This window comes from Rhagoletis zephyria, unplaced genomic scaffold, assembly GCF_001687245.7.
Source record: "Rhagoletis zephyria isolate East Lansing unplaced genomic scaffold, Rhagoletis_zephyria_1.1 Rzeph_scaffold_00296, whole genome shotgun sequence".
Taxonomy (NCBI): Eukaryota; Metazoa; Arthropoda; class Insecta; order Diptera; family Tephritidae; genus Rhagoletis; species Rhagoletis zephyria.
The window spans coordinates 211,533-228,252 of record NW_016157380.1 but is presented as its reverse complement, the minus strand read 5'-3'; the positions used below and the strand labels follow the sequence as shown (position 1 = coordinate 228,252).

Sequence of the window (16,720 nt, the reverse complement as noted above, 5' to 3'; positions counted from 1 at the left end):
TGTCCGACGTATCGCATGTACAATTAGCTAAATAGTTAATGCATTGGCTATACGATGTGTTTAAAGCAACAGCAGCTGATAAAAACTTTCGAGCCATCATCATCAAAAACATGAACAAAAAAATCTGTTGCAATGGCAGCAAGTGAAACCATTGCAGGAGCAACAGCAGCAATCATAACAACAGTCACACACACACACCCGCACGCATGGGGCTCACTTGCATTGCTGCTGATGCTGCTGCAATCGGCGGATCGACAAGACAGCCAGCCGAGTACAATCGATCGGACGGTTCAAATTGATTCAGAATTGCACTCGACAAGCGCAACATCAGCAGCAGCAACAACAAAGCAAGTCAAAAACTTACGAGAATACCAACAAACAATAGATAGTTGGCAGACCACCATACATATTACATACATATGTATGTGGGGAAAACGGCTGAAGAAGCTGGAGCTGCTGCTGACCAGCGGCGATCTGTCGTTATACTCGTATATTTCGGCTTGTATGTGGAGAACAGTAGTAACTCGGTGCGGTGCGATAACACCGAACACAGCAACGCTTCCAATACTTTGACAAGCACGATCAACAGCGATCAACATCGCCAGCAACAGCATCAGCATCAGCACCGGCACCGGCCTCAGCACCCATACAAAGCGACTAGCAGCGCGCCGATCAAAACACCGCTACTATATACTACTGCCAACCACCATTCAAGAATCGATTCTGATCTTCACAACGCCTAACGAGTAGCTACTATCCTCCATCGTCACAGTGAATTGTTTTCCCAGTCGTAATCGGATCGTGTTGGCAAACGGACGTCAATAGCGGAGCAACGATTTTCAATTGATTGAACTAAACTGAACTGAACTGAACCGAACCGAAGTGAACTGTGTGAACAACACAACAACCATCGATCAGTGCGCGCATATCAGCAGTAAAAACTGCAAACGCTCAGAAAATTTTATAAATTGTAAATTAAATTAAATATCTATATGTACATATATATATGAAAATATTATTTATATACATATATGAACAATACCCTGCATACGATTGAATGAGGAAAAGATTAAATTTTGATATTTGTTGAAGCGGCGAAACAAGCAAAGTACAAAGATCGCATATAACGGGTTTGTAGCTAGAAGAAAAATCGAGTAAAATTTTTGAACACATCCTTTAAAAGAAAAAAAAACAACTTAAAAAAAGTAAAGTTGATTAACTGAAAAGTGGAAAAAAAACTCGTTAAACATTCAAATCGAAAAGTTGAAGTCGAGTTGAAAAATACAAAAAAAAAAAAATTAAAAATTCTCATTGCTCACAAAAGCTAGAAATTCCGCATGAACGGGGAATTTTAGAGGGTGCCTGTTAGATTATTTCGAGCGATACGCGGCCACTTGTTGCTGCCTAGATGTCAAATGTTAACATTTTATATACCTACATATGCATGCTCAAATTGAGATCAGTAAATACAGACACACGAATTAAGGGCATTACTCAAACGAAAAAAATAAAAATAAAATCTTCAACTTTCTACATCGATTTTTGTTAAAGAAAATCTTAAAACTTGTATTGAAAAGTGATTTCAAACAATCCACAGTGAAATAACTATTTAAAGAATTTTGGAAAAAAAAAAATAATAATTACTTTACAATATGGAAATTCCGCGCAAGCCTGCGTTAATACGTTAAAATCCCGAAATCGTGCAAAAACCCCCAAACACAGTAAAGACGAAGCAGTTAGCACTAAAAAAAAAACAAAACAAAACAACCAACAAAGTCCAAGGCACTTACGCTGCCTGTGGCCTGCCTTTTTACACTCCAACACGCACACACTACGCTGCGCCGCTTTGATCCTTGCAACGCGCTCAGTGCATGATTTTGAGTGCGCGCGCGCCCTAACATCAAAATCATCGGCAGCGGACAGAAGCTAACAACAACAAGCAGCCAGCTACACATAAAAGTTAGTACGCCTACAACATATGTACGACGGACTTGAGCGGCGATAAACGCAACAGTGATAAGCGTTGTTAAGCCGGCACGTACACACATACAATCAAACGGAAACGCATACATTCAAACACACAAACACACACGCGTATACTGATATGAGCTTAACGGCGCATTGTTTTGTGATGAAATTTGTATACTAAGTGGCGTGAAAGTCATCAGATTGATAAGGATTGACTGCAACAACACAAAAAACAAACAACTAAGCAACTTTTGAAAACAGTACAGCCAGCGTTGTGCATATATTTATTGTTTTTGTTCTGTTTTTAATTTGTGTTAGTGGTTTTAAACAAACAAACAAACAAACAAAAAATACAAATACATCTGATTAAATATTCCACGCCTAAGTGACGAAAGTGTGGCAAAGGCAATTGAAATCGTCTTGAACTTTATCCTTCGTTGAAGCGCACACGCAGCGAAAACACGCAGCCGCAAAATGGCATCCTTTGTCTATGCTGTTTGGAGTATAACCAATGTCGCTTCGGTGCATTGTGCCGTGCGTCCCGAGCTGTCGCCCTGTACCTGTGAACCCATCTATGCTGACAACTATGTGGAGCTGTCGTGCGAGAAGGTGGACTCGTTCCATCAGATCGTCGATGCTTTGTCGAATAAATTTGATCCGGACGTGAATATAAGCTTGAAAATATCACATTCACAGTTAGAGGACTTGGAAATGCGTTCGTTTATGGATATGAAATTGAAATTGGTGAAACTACGAATGCAATGGAATTCTTTGAGGTGAGTGATTGAATGGGTTTTTTTTTGTGTTCAAAATCCATGAAGAAGTATAATAAATTTTTTAATAAGTGTATTCCTGAAGTAGTTTTTTTTGTCGTCGGGAAAATATTGGCATAGCAAAATGTGTATAGTAATAGAGTGTGAACTGGCACTCTGAATCCATGTATGTACATTTCTATATATTTGTTTGGAAAATTGAAATTTTGGGAAATGCAGAATTCATAATATATAAAATTCGTACATCAGTTGTTTTTGTATGTCGGTGTAATGAAAACGTATTTTTTTTTCATATCGCAAAACACCAAAGTATGTAAGTGATAATGGTAGTCCAGCAAATATATTGTGAAAAAATAGCGTGCCGCCGTTTCTGTTTTTTTTTCTATAAATTCTTTTTATAGATTCTTTCCAAATTACACAATTGTATGTAGAATGATATGTCGTTAGTGTTGGGAAGTATCGAGTATTTTTGAGGATCGGGTTTTTTAGTATCAATAAGTCCATTCAATATCAAAAAATTTTTACGAATTGTTACTAGTACTTGCAAGCTTTTACTCGAAATGCATTCAATAACCCAAAATATTTGCAAGAGAGAGGGAATTCCAGAGCGTAACAGCACGAAACATCCCTGTTATCTATGGTTATTTGAAAGAACAACGTAACACCGTATTTCACAGCTACATACATATGTTTGCCGACAAAACATTTTTTTCCGTCGGAGCAATACATTTTATTTAAAATTATTTACATAATTTTACTTAATCAAAAATAATCTAAAAAAAATTCATTTTATTGTAAAACTAATCCCATTAGCTTTTTTGATTATTTTTTATTTTTTTCTTCCAATTGGCTAAAAATACGATTATTTTTTGATAATTTTTAATGGTACTCGGTAATTATTAATTTAAAAGTGGAAATAATGGGAATTAATCATTTAGCAGTTAAAAAAAAATAATAATTACTTAAATCGGTAATCATTACAATTTATAACCACTACTTAACAGCTCTGCTTTCGAGTTCTTTTGTAAGCACTGAGTACTTTGGAGTACTCAGTATCAGTACTTTTAAAAATCGGGTTCTGTCCAGACGTGTTAAATAATGATTGATAATCATAATGATTATTAATTAAAGCATGTTTTTTAGGTAACCGTTTAATCATTAAATATGCTTATTTGCACCTTTTTAATGATTAATAATCAATTACTTAAAAAAAAAATTAATTAATTAATTTTAATTACCTGATTATTTTGTTATTCTTGATTATTTTCAATTATTTTTGAAATTTTTTAATTGCATGATTAATAGAATTGTTTGATTATTTTAAATTATTTTTGATTTTTTTAAGTATACGATTAATATAGTAATTATTCGATTATTTTTGGTTTTTTTATTTTATGATTTATTTCAACTTGTGAGTAATATATTGCAAAGCCGTTAGTATACATATCGCACACCTAGATCTGAAGTGAGTTTACTAAAAATTCAGAGAGGGAAATTTAACTGCTCGGGGATCGCACAGATTCAACGCAATTAATACAAAAACAGGTATAACAGTAGTTTCTTAGTTAAATGTATATAATCGTTAAACAAAAATATTTCCCTTAATTGGATTTACTAAGTCATATGAATTGATTTATGCAAAAAATCGTCCAAAATTTTTTTTGAGATGATCGCACTTTAGACCTAGGTGTGTGATATGATGAGAATCACTACATAACATAAGATAATTGCACAAGGAGAATAACAAAAACGAAACAAATTAACAAAAAAAGAACAGCAGCGGTTTTTTTTTTTATTTTATTTGCAAATTTTTTATAAAAATATTGCCCATACTACAACAAAACTGCATATATTATATACATATATGTATGTACATCATAGATCCAAATTTGGTGTAAAACTTAGCAACATTCACACTTTCGTCAACATACATACATAGTCCACTTCTTAGTAAGATTTGGTTGAAGGTGTTGCTCATTTTCAGGCATAAAAAGTTTTTCGAATTATGTATACGGAAAAAATGTGCATGAGTGGCAACGGAAAAAAATAAAAAAAAACAACGGTAATTTTCAGAATCATCACACCTGCACTTTAATGTAGTACCTTACCTTATGGCCATTAATCATGATTGTTTCTGATAATTTTTAATTATAATTAATTATTAATGACTGGCTTGTGAAAGAAAAATAATCACTAAAAAATAATGATTACTAATCGTAATGGAAAGTTAAAAGCTCTGGTTCTGTCGATCCTTTTGAGAATCGAGTTATGAGTACTTTTGGTATCGGTACTGCCTAACAATATACGTCGTTAAATATTTATAGTCTTCGTCACTGCGGTTGGACATTTGTAATATATATATTTCTTGAATGAATAGTTTCTAGCAAATCATTGTAAAGTATCAGTGTCGTCAACATACCGACAAAAGGGACTGCCGCTATCAACAGAGAAACCTAACATATACATGTGCTTGCCAATCGTATAATGGCCCAGAAAATACCAAGTAATTTAAATCTCTATGGTTGAAAGAACAGATAAATGCGGAGAGTTTCTCGCCGCCATTTTAGATAGCAAAAACCTGGTAGCATCGAGTTGAACTCCAAAAGTGGCAATAAAACGCCGTAAAATATGCAATATCACTAATATTAGAATGCATTGACTGCGTAACCTCTACAGCTTAATTTTCGGTATCGTCCAAAATACGTACATATGTAAATCTGTAAGTCGAGTTAAGCAATTTTTCATTTATGCAACCAAAATATCTACTGTTAATGTTGTTGCAAAGTTTAGTCAAAGCTTCTTCATAAAATAATTGCCATTCAAGGAAACATTTTCGCCTTAGAAATGTGAACTCATTCTCACGGATGGGCATTTCCATACACACACGCATACATACACAATATGTTTTCAAATGCATACATTTTCTATATGTATGCATGTATGTATGAATGTGCAATTGTGAAAAAGAAATGACATTATAATGGGCATATATCATTTAATTACGCTTTCAATCAAGTAATTAGTGCCACAAATGGTTTATAAGATATTGGAATATAAACAATAACAGAGTAATATCCTCAGCATTGCGCCCGTTTTGTAATTATCTTCAACATTGTACGTACGAATGCATGATTACATCTGAGCAGCAAAAAAAACGTGTTGTAAATGAATTTAATTTTTTAATTAGGAAATGCAGCAGAAAATCTCTTTAGCCCCCGCACGACAAAATACATATTGGCAATTTGAGCATTCTTTTGTACACACGTATGTACATACATATGTATGTACATACATTAGGGTGCATTTATTTATATATTAAGATTTCCGCCAAAATATTCCGGATAGGTATTAAGATTTCCAGTAAATACTTCCAAAAATAAAAGTAGCTTTTAATTTTTTTTTCAAAAAATTACCTCGCTTGATAAAAGAGTTTAAGCTTAAAACGCCTGCATAAAAATGTTAAAAAAATTTATCAACGGGATCAAAATAATAAATGTTTTGTTACCATTTTCAAGTTCAGCTCCCGTAAATCTTAATGCATACATATATGTATATTTTGGCGGAAGTCTTGAAATGTACCTAATATCTTTTTTCCGGTGGAAAACCGCAACTTTTTTTGTTGAGTCACCCTAATGTAATGCTTTTTCTTCAGTTCCCCATTGCAAAGTGGTTGTAGGCTGAGACGTATGGGTGGACCTAAAACAAGCGCGTGGGCAATCATACAAACACACACACACACATTTTTTCACATCCCATAAATATAATTGCAAATTAAGAAAATACATGCAGTAATGACGCATTAAACGTTCACTAACACAAAAAAAGAAAAAATAAGAATGGCCTGATAAGTCCACCTCGCATTTTTATTGTCATTCGAATATGAACTAAACTTCGTTAATTGAGAATTGAGAATTGAAAAAATAAAAATATATAAAAAATATGTACTTTTTTTCGGTACTGAACAATCCTAGGGGTGAGAGCAATAAAACTACGACTTAACTTATTTTTGTACCACCCTAATGTGCATATGTACATTCTATGTATTTACTTGCTTCGATTTCCCTCTCAATAATTTAAATAATTTCCTTGTCTTGAAGCTGGTTTTAATCCCAACTGGGTTGTTTGAGTTGATTAGCAGTTTTAGTGTTATTGTTGAGTTGTCTCTCCTTTCTGTGAGTTGTTGCATTCAATGTTGTTTGTTGCCTTTTGGTGATGGTGCATTTTTGCTGTGACGACAACAACGATCACAACATGTTTCTTATCACCCTAAATGTGTGTTTTCAATTTTTATTTCAATATATGTATGTATGTATATTAAAAGTAAGAGCAAAAACGAAATTGTTTTATTTTAGTAATCTTATTCGCTGTATTAACGTTCGCCGGTGGTCGGAATCATTCCCCTGTGCATAAAATCACCCGAACTAAATTCTCCAGAAAAAATCCTCCGAAAAAAATCTCCCTGAACAAAATCCCCTCCAAACAATATTCCCGATTATTATTGTCCGGGGGAGTATTGTTTGGGGGGATTTTATCCAGAGGATTTTTGTTCGGGGAGATTTTTTTACGGGGGATTTTTTCTGGAGGATTTTGTCCGGGTGATTTTAGGCACGGGGGAATGATTCCGACCACCGGCGAACGTTAATACAGAGAATAAGATTACTAAAATAAAACAATAGGACAATAAGGACATTAAACATATAGTATATACATATGGAACCTTAGTTCCTATTTGGTTCTATCCGAGAATATTCGGCCGTATTTTCACGAGATGGGCTCCAATCACACAAACCGTTTAAGTAGATGCAAGCCATATGACTAAATATCTGAATTGTATTGCCTTATGCGATTGCGAAAGAAATTAAGCTAATTAATTTTTCTACTTACTCTATTTGTTTACTATGCTTATACGTCAAATTCAATCCATGCCTCCGGATTACATACATACATACATACATATAGGTACATATTTGACAATTTGCGAAAGTTTGCGCAATAAATTGATTGATTTGGTGAAATTCAAAGCTTTATGAATTATAATAAACACTTCATTATACATAACCATTATAATCATTTTAATCTTTTGTGTGAACGTAAATACATTTGTATGTTTCTTCGAGTCGAAATATGCGATCGTATGACGTATTTAGGCATGTGAAACCAATAGATCCGCTACCTACTGGAAATTACTAAATCGCGCTAGACTATTTGTAGTATTCATTAAAGTAAACACTAGGGTGATTGACTCGGTTTTTCCAAACCGGTTTCCACTGTGTTTTTTTTCATTATTATTGTTTTTTTTTAATCTGTAGGCGGTTATTTTGAAATCTTGATTTTTCGAATATCGAATAAACCGTATTTGTTGATCGAGCAAACCGGTTTTTTTTTTTTAATTTAATCCAAATCTTGACCTCTGAATAAAACTTTTAGGTTTTCAAAGTTCTGCAGTTCAAGGGAAGCCCCTACTCAAGTAGCACACTGGTGTATAAATTGATGTAAATTTACGAAATTTGGTATAAATCTGATAAATTGTACCAAAATTCACAAATTTACACCAACTTATACACCAGTGTGCTATTTGAGTAAATAGTTTCAATATTGTATCTATATATGTAGGTACATTTGAGTCCAATAAACGAATGATTTGCACTTAAACGCTTTCTACGTGTCTGGCCGAGATTCTCTTCGCATTCGTGCTCTGCTTTTTTACGGAGGGTTGCCATTATCTGCCGAGGAGCGACATCTGCTTGAAAAAACTTGGGTTGATGTTGGTGGATTCAGAAATTGAACCAGGGATCTCCCGAGTGGCAGTAGGCATCTCTAAGCACTCGGCTACGGCGGCAAGAGCACCACTCAAAACCGAAAGAAGTCCGAAAAAATGCAATAAAATATTTATTAAAAAACGTGAATTTTTTACTGATTTTTATTTGTTTTAATTTTAATAAAAAGAAAAATGTTTTATTTTGCTTTGCTCTTTTCTTAATAAAAGGTGACTTTACTGTTAATAGTTTCATGGTATTTTTTGGTCATGTCTTCATACCAAGTTAAGCACTTTCACTGTATAAAAGCAAAGTAAAATAAAACCGGTTTATAGGTTTTTTCTTAATTTCAAAATCGGCAACCGGTTTTTTTCAAATTGCAATTTTTCGAAAAACTCGAAAACCGGGTTTGGAAAAAAGGCGAGTAACCGAACACGTAACTTTTAGTTGAATTTTTGTAATGCGACTCCAACCTAAGCCTAATATTAGGGCGAAAGCCTTTCGTTTCACAATGATACTATCGATTAGTATATGTATGTATGTATGTGCATACAATTAGTATGTATGTGTTATGTATTAATCAACATACATACATACATACCTATGTACATACATACATATGTAATGCAATATTATCTTTAACAATATTCATGCCTTACAATGTACAAGAATGAGCGAAACGCAAGAGGCATACTCAAAAACCAAAAAGTTCAGATCTAATCGAATTATTCCATTTGCCAAAGACTCAATTCATTGGTGGCTTCAATCTTTGCTGTTGCTAGTAATTTATATCAATTGACCTATTGCCATAATATGCCAGTCACCAGACCAAAGCAGACAAAAGGAAATGAAATGAGGAAAATAAGGAATATATGTATGTATGTACATTAGGGCGGAGTAATTTGTGCGTAGCAAGCGAAGTTCGAAGAAAGCGTATAGCAAATTCAAATTTTAACTTAGCTTGTAACTTTTTTCGTCGAAATTTATTTTTCATTGTATCAAAAAATGTTGTACATAATACTCTATTTTTTCGGTTTTGTGAAGTAATCTCTTAAATATGAAAAAAAACACAAAATTTTGTAAATGAAAAATTAATTTCGTCCAGAAAAAATTATAATAGGTACACTTATTTTTCTTTTAAAAATTGGGAGGGTCAAATTTAATTTTTGGTATATATGTAGTTCGTTAACCATTTTTGCTTAGAATCGAACGTAGAATTCGAATATGCCATACACTTTTTTCGAAATTAAATTACTTTGCCCTAATGTACATATTTATATGCATAACTTAAAGTAAAACTCATACTTACTTATTTAGAGCCTGCATACATATGTATGTATTTGTGGCCATATGGAATAGTAGCTTAAGTCGGGTGACTGGCTTTAGTATAATGCAACATTCCGTTAATTCTTTACATCAGAAGGAATTTTTTGATGACACTTAATGAGAATATTGACTTGCCAACATATTGGCTTGCCATCAGTGCGTCATTCGCAATTGTACCCTGCAAATGGCACATTATACTAAAGCCAGGCTCCCGACCTTCATTCTGGACCTTCATTGGCCACCATCAAACGTTGGAGCCGAGAATTCAGCCGAAAGATGATCCTAGGTCAGGGCGTCCAAACACTGCCGCTAGCTATGTTTTTTTGTATTGTGAAGGTTAGTCGAAAATCTTCCTAAATAAACGTCAGCGAATGGAGACTGTAGACAAAAGTGCGTCAAGTGGTGCAAGACAATGCGAGTTGCAAGGCGTGCCCTGGCCGTGACTGGATTTGGAGAAATCAACCACCGACCATACAGTCCGGAACTGGCCCTCAAGAAAGATTTTCGAGTGAAGAAGAAATGAAAGCTGCAGTAGACGAGCTTTTTGAAGACATAGACGGCGAACATTTTTTAACTGGGTTAAAAGCATTTTTCCCGAGTTCTGCATGAATTAAAAAAAAAACGATTCTTGTGGTTTTTGCTGTTAAAAAAAATATCTTCAGCAGGTACAATCCCTTTGCTTTGCACTAACTGGAATGCTACTTCTCTTCAATTGTTTTAGGAAAGCTAGCAAAATATTTAGTTTATCTGCATTAAGGTATGCAAACCCCTCCCTACATAACTATAATTTTCGAAAAACAAGGCACCACATTCACAAACACACACATACATACATGTATGTAATACATACTCGTAAACTAAACAATTGAGTTTGTGAACTTGATCAATATTTTAAATATTATAATTGTCACACGACCTATACACTGGCCTCTTGATCATTGATTGAACGTAATAATAAAATTCAATTGAAGCATCTTCGTCATGCCTACGTTGTTGGTATTCCCCTCGCTACGATGACCCCAACTAACCATTGAACAAATAGTGTGCTTACATACCCAGTAGGGAAAACAATTGATTGTAGAGTGGTGTACTTTCGAAACTACATATACTTTCAACAGCAATTTGCGGGGCTGTTAAATTTTAAATCACATATGTATGACTTAGCTTCCTTCGCTCTTGAGGGGGATACAAAAGATCTTTCTGCAATGCTGAAAGCCTGCTCACTACAACTCTGCTTCCTCCCTACTGGGTTGGTTATGCAAATTTGCTTGTTTTGTGGCTTCTAAGTGTCTAGCATTCCTTTTCGAAGAAATCACTTAAGACAAGCTTCATTCCAGAAAGTATGCAAGGAGATAAAGAATTTTCGCAGAAATGAAAATTCAATGAAGCAATTACATATGTATATGTATTTGGAAAATAAGAATCGCAATATTATTTTGTATGTATGTATATAAATGCAATTGATCTTCACATTACAAATAGGGTGAACTCGAAAAACTATCAAAAATCTATGCGAGCTAATCTGTTAAACAAAAATTTAATTGACTATATAACTGCTTCCCATTTTTTATTTAATTCTGATAAATAGTTTAAAATTTTGAGGAATGCTTGTTGAATTTTTTTTTAAATATTGCACACGGCATTATGTATATGGTGTTATTTTAGAATAATGTATATACTTAACATGCATTACTAAGATGGAAACGGTAATAACCCAAGGCACGCCCATTAAGTTTTCTTTCAGGTAAAATAGCGATTTTTTTTATAGATCCTTCCTTCTCGTAACATAAAAAACGATTTTGAAATAGGCTTCTCTGGCTCTTATAACCTCATATATTTTTCGCAGGAAACCCAACGGTTATGATCTTTATAATGAAAATCAATTTAGCCATTAAAATTGGACTTATGTATATTTTACTGATCATTAATAATCATTATTTTATGAATTTAATTTTTTCGCTCAACAATAATCGTTACTTTTGGAATTTTATTTTTTCAATGAATTTTTCATCGTTATTTTTTCGATAATATTATGATCGTTATTTTCAGATTTAATTTATCGATCATCGACACGCAGTCTCCATCACAAAGGTCAAAAATTTTCGAAAAATCTAAAATCCAAAATAACAATTATTTTTGGTCGAAAAAAGAATCCAAATTCAACGATTATTCTTGATCCGAAAAAAAAACAAAAATCAAAAAATAACGATTTAGAAATGATCTAAAAAAATCTTAATATTTAACGGTTATTTTCTGTCACTGATTTTATTAAATTAAAATTTATAATAGTTACAACTTGTCAATTATTTGGTTTACATTTTATTAATGTATTTTATGCTTTTTTTAATTCATACAGTATGTACTTTGAAAAATCATTGAACTAAAAAAAAGTATAGTATATACATAACTAAGTCAATAAAATAAAATAATTTTTTAATAAAAAATAACGAACTAAAGTTTTAATTTGGTACTATTGCAGACATTTTTAGCATCGTCTCGCAGTTCCCTAGTACATCGTGTTTGCTGTCCGCCGGTTAACTATGCTTTTCATCTACTTTTGTCTTTATTGTTTTTGTTGTAAGCTCATATGAAAATATAGCACCTATTACAAAAATAGAGAAAAAATCAGGGCAATCGACCAAATATTTTAATAAATATAAACAGACAAATTATACACTTTATAAATGCTAACTTTGACACTTTTGGTGGACAAAAACTATGTTTCCCCCGGCTTCCTTCGCCACCGAATATTTTCAATCGACTTCTGAAAAAGAAATTTGCCCATATTGGCGACTATTAACATAACTCATATAGTAATGATTGCATTCATGGTAATTTTAAGGAGTCTTTTAGCATTGAGTTTGCATGGGAGATATGTATGTGTTCAAATAAACCGATTACTCCCATTTTTGGGTGTTTATTTACAATATTATTACTAACTTATGGGCAAAATTTCGGAATGACATGTTCATCGGTCCGCTTGAAATTAGGTTCGTATGGGTGGTATGCTTGGAAATAAACCAATTACGCCCAATTTTCGAGGGCTCGCACATAACGCTGTTAAAAAATATATGGACGAAATTTCGGAGTTATAACGGGTGATTTTTTTGAGGTTAGGATTTTCATGCATTAGTATTTGACAGATCACGTGGGATTTCAGACATGGTGTCAAAGAGAAAGATGCTCAGTATGCTTTGACATTTCATCATGAATAGACTTACTAACGAGCAACGCTTGCAAATCATTGAATTTTATTACCAAAATCAGTGTTCGGTTCGNGAGATTTTGCAAATAAAAAAAGGTATCAAGCTCTTAAAAAATCACCTGTTATATTCATGCACTTTTTATGGCAACATTTGAGGTTAGGTTTATGTAGGAGATATGCTTTAAAGTAAATCAAGCACGTCAATTTGTAATTTGTTTTATATTTTTATTTATTTTCATACATGTTACATACGGAAAATTTAGGTTCTTTACCGATTCGTTCTAATTTTTTTCAAAAAATGTATGGGGTCGTACCACTGTACGGCGTATAAATTGTGCACCAGAATGAGTCGGAGTCAAATCGAAGTCGTTTGGCAAATTGGGTATGTGTATTCCACCAGAATTGTAAAATTTATTGTAATTTAAGGCTTACGTGAGCTAGACCAATTTGAAAATACTTTCAAAAATTTCATTATTTTGATTCCTTTGTTAAATTTTTAAACCTTTTTATGCAGACCTTTTAAGCTTAAGTGATTTTTTAGAAAAAAAAAAATTTTTTTTAATTAATTTTATTAATAAAAAAATCGATTTTCGGAGGTACTTTTAAGCTGGACCCATCACGTAAATTTTTATTTTTTTTCCGAAATGTCTTAAAAAATAGTACATTTTATATTGCGGTGAAAAAACAGTACCGATATTTTTTTGTTTAGAGAGTTATGCACCCGAATGTATGTATGTATGTACACATGTTGCATATATTAATATCAATACTGCCATCGTTGTACATCCATTTCTGCGGCATTTTTTGATAAAAACAACTTATCTCGAGTTAGGGCATTTTATCTTTAATGCAATATTTCATTGGGTTACCAATCATTATTTGAACTTTTAGGTAGCCCTCGGTGTAGTTTAAGATGCCTTATTATTTTTTAATTCAAAGTCAAACCATCTAAAGTCACTTAAGTGTTTTTCATTCACATTCAACTTCGAATTGATATTATTGTACCCGCAGTAAACAAAACTTTAAGTCGGCATGCGGCTTGCCACGCACAAACCACACTTCGTTACATTGCAATTTTTAAGAATGGAATTTTTATAATGCCTGGACAGGAGTTGAGCTTACTTAAGGAAATTTGTCGAATGTTTGATAAGCACCACCGAAAGTTAATAAAATATTCCACTCTTAATCAAAACATTCATAATAACCGACGTCACGCGTAGGAATGTCATATTTATGTACATATGTAAGCAAATGAGATTTCTTTTTTTTCTGTCTCTTTTTTTTTAAATGTCATGGACATTTTTGTCGTCTGGGAAGTGCACTGATAACCATTGCGTAGTAGCCGGAGCAATTATAGCAATAAACAAATAATAAACTAATATTTATTGAAAATTCATAAGGATCTATTATCTTTTTACAGTTGTGATCACAACAATAGCAGCAAATGCATAGTGAAACCAGTAATGATAAGTAATAATACCACATAGTAGAAACTAGATTAGTAATTAACGTGTTAGGAGATAACAGGAAGCCAAGTATCAGTAGGTTATTTGTAACTTATTTCTGTTAGACCACCAAAGAAAGCCTTGCCCGGAAACCTCTTTTTGATATTGCCCAGTGCTGCAGAGATTCTTTACCGTTTCTTCTGTATTTGATAAGTTACAGCTACGACGAGAAGTGTCCTGTGAAAACGGCAATCAGGCGGGGCAAGTCTGTTCTGTCCAGTTTGATAGTAAGTGAAATATGTATGTATGTATGTCTTTCCACATACGGTTAACCACATTTTGTCAGTGCCACTTGATAATGCTCAGAGGCACACGACCTTCTTCGGCCATAGGTACGGTGACCTTATTTGTGAGAGCTGAATACGGGACAAAAAATAATTTTGCAAATTTTTTCCACAGCAGCTTACAGATCTTAAAGCCTTCTTCAATGATCCTAGATGTATTAGCCCTGCAGCAGTATCCTTTTACCCGGTAAAATTTGTTAAAAAAATTCGTTTAATTCGAGTATAATAAAGAGCAATTTTTTTGCGGTGTTACGTATTTTTTCATATTAAGTATGTCCGACCATTTTTTTGAAAAAGAAGCAAATGTGCAGAACTTTTCACTCGCACTTTATTATACTCAATTTTAGTGAGTTAGAAAAATGTAAACCACATTTTTTTTTCAAAGATTCTAATTAAAAAGTTAGAAATTTTGGTGAAACATTGCAGAATTAATTTTTATAGTTTTTGCAAAAAGTTGGAAATTTGGTATTTGGTATGGTTTTTGTTAGGAAAAGTGCTTAACTTTCATAAAAAAATAATAAACATTAAATAAACTAAGGAAGAATAGCCAAAACTTACTAAAATTTCGAGTCCTAATTTCTACTTTGGTCACTGTATTTATTCCTCGATTCGAATCACAGGCATTCAGATTAGAAAATAATAACTGTTTATGGAGAAAATTACGATCATATACCAACATCACTTGAAACTCGTTCATAGGCATGCCATTTAATGAGCTGTTAAGCCGTCGAAACACCGAATACGGGCCAAATACAGGACAGTAAAATAAATACAGAACATTTGGCGTCCCGTATAAAATAAATAAATTACCAGGACAGTTGGTCAAAAAAGAAGACTGTCCCGTATAATACAGGACGCATGGTCACCGTAGCCATTCGAACTAGCTCGACCATTAATACTGATGTTCTCCGGGTCAAAGTTACGTACGCTCTAACTTGTTTTATTGAGTAGAGATATTTAGCGCTGGAATTAATCACCGCCTGGCTATCCGAGTAAATAGCAGGGCTCTTTCTAGTTCGTTTTGAGTCTAATACAGCTATTTTATATTTCACTGAGCACGTGCTTACATACTATAGCAGACTATTTACATATGGCTACACAACTGCAGCAGAGTCAGAATCTACGGTCAATATCGAAAGTAATATCCCCGTTACTTATTGGCATCGCCCTTGCCCTACAGACAACTTGGGGGACTGCTGAGTGGTCACTTATCGTGGCCAAAACACGTGACTGTGATACATGGCAACCCGATTTTCCCCCTCTTGCCTTAAACGGGATGACCTTTTGAGGAACACTTTTTTTGCTTCTGTCTCGACTTTGCAAAGATGAGTTATGCGACCTTTGGTAGCGATTTGTAGATATACAAACACCTGAGCTCTGTAACATACAACAATCTGTCGTGTAGATTTAAAACTGTTTAAAATGGAAGGTGTGAACAGTACAATAGACGGCATATATTCTAACTGATTTTTTTTTTGCATTCATTGTTTCGTATTAGTGAAGCGAAACTATCCCTATTTTTAACTGCAGTGAAATTGTGCGTATGTAACATATATGTACATTAGGGTGGGTCAATTAAAAAAGTTGATTCATATCCTTGCGATTCTGGTACTATGGACCATAACAAACATTTTCGCCCAAGGAACCATACCTCTAAAATCATTTTCGAGCCTGCCAAAATTTTTTGGTAGATATTTTCAAAAATACCAAATAAACGACCTCTTAGATGCATTTCAAAGACAAAAAAATATTATTGAAAATGTGTATACGGGGGTTTTTTGGGTCAGAGAATCCATTTTTCGCATTAATTTTTAATTTTGATCGCAAAAAAATAAAAAAAATAAAAATAAAAAAATAAATATTTTCCCATTATTTTAAATTATTAGAAAGTCAAAGATTTGAC

The 16,720-nt window shown here is 33.4% G+C and overlaps 1 protein-coding gene and 1 long non-coding RNA gene across 2 annotated transcripts in view; both read left to right on the top strand.

Moving 5' to 3' along the window:
• The first annotated feature begins 227 nt into the window (after window positions 1–227).
• Window positions 228–1,993, top strand: LOC108358799 (uncharacterized). The gene is made up of 2 exons (XR_001846833.1): window positions 228–970; window positions 1,093–1,993. It is a non-coding gene; the product is annotated as an uncharacterized LOC108358799 (long non-coding RNA).
• A 278-nt stretch (window positions 1,994–2,271) lies between these two features.
• The window catches only part of ltl (leucine-rich repeat-containing larval translucida), a 30,923-nt gene continuing 16,474 nt past the window's right edge, over window positions 2,272–16,720 (top strand). The window contains exon 1 of the mRNA XM_017610291.1: window positions 2,272–2,744. Coding sequence (XP_017465780.1) covers window positions 2,443–2,744 — 302 coding nt within the window. The 5' untranslated portion in view covers window positions 2,272–2,442. The remainder of the gene's footprint in view (window positions 2,745–16,720) is intronic.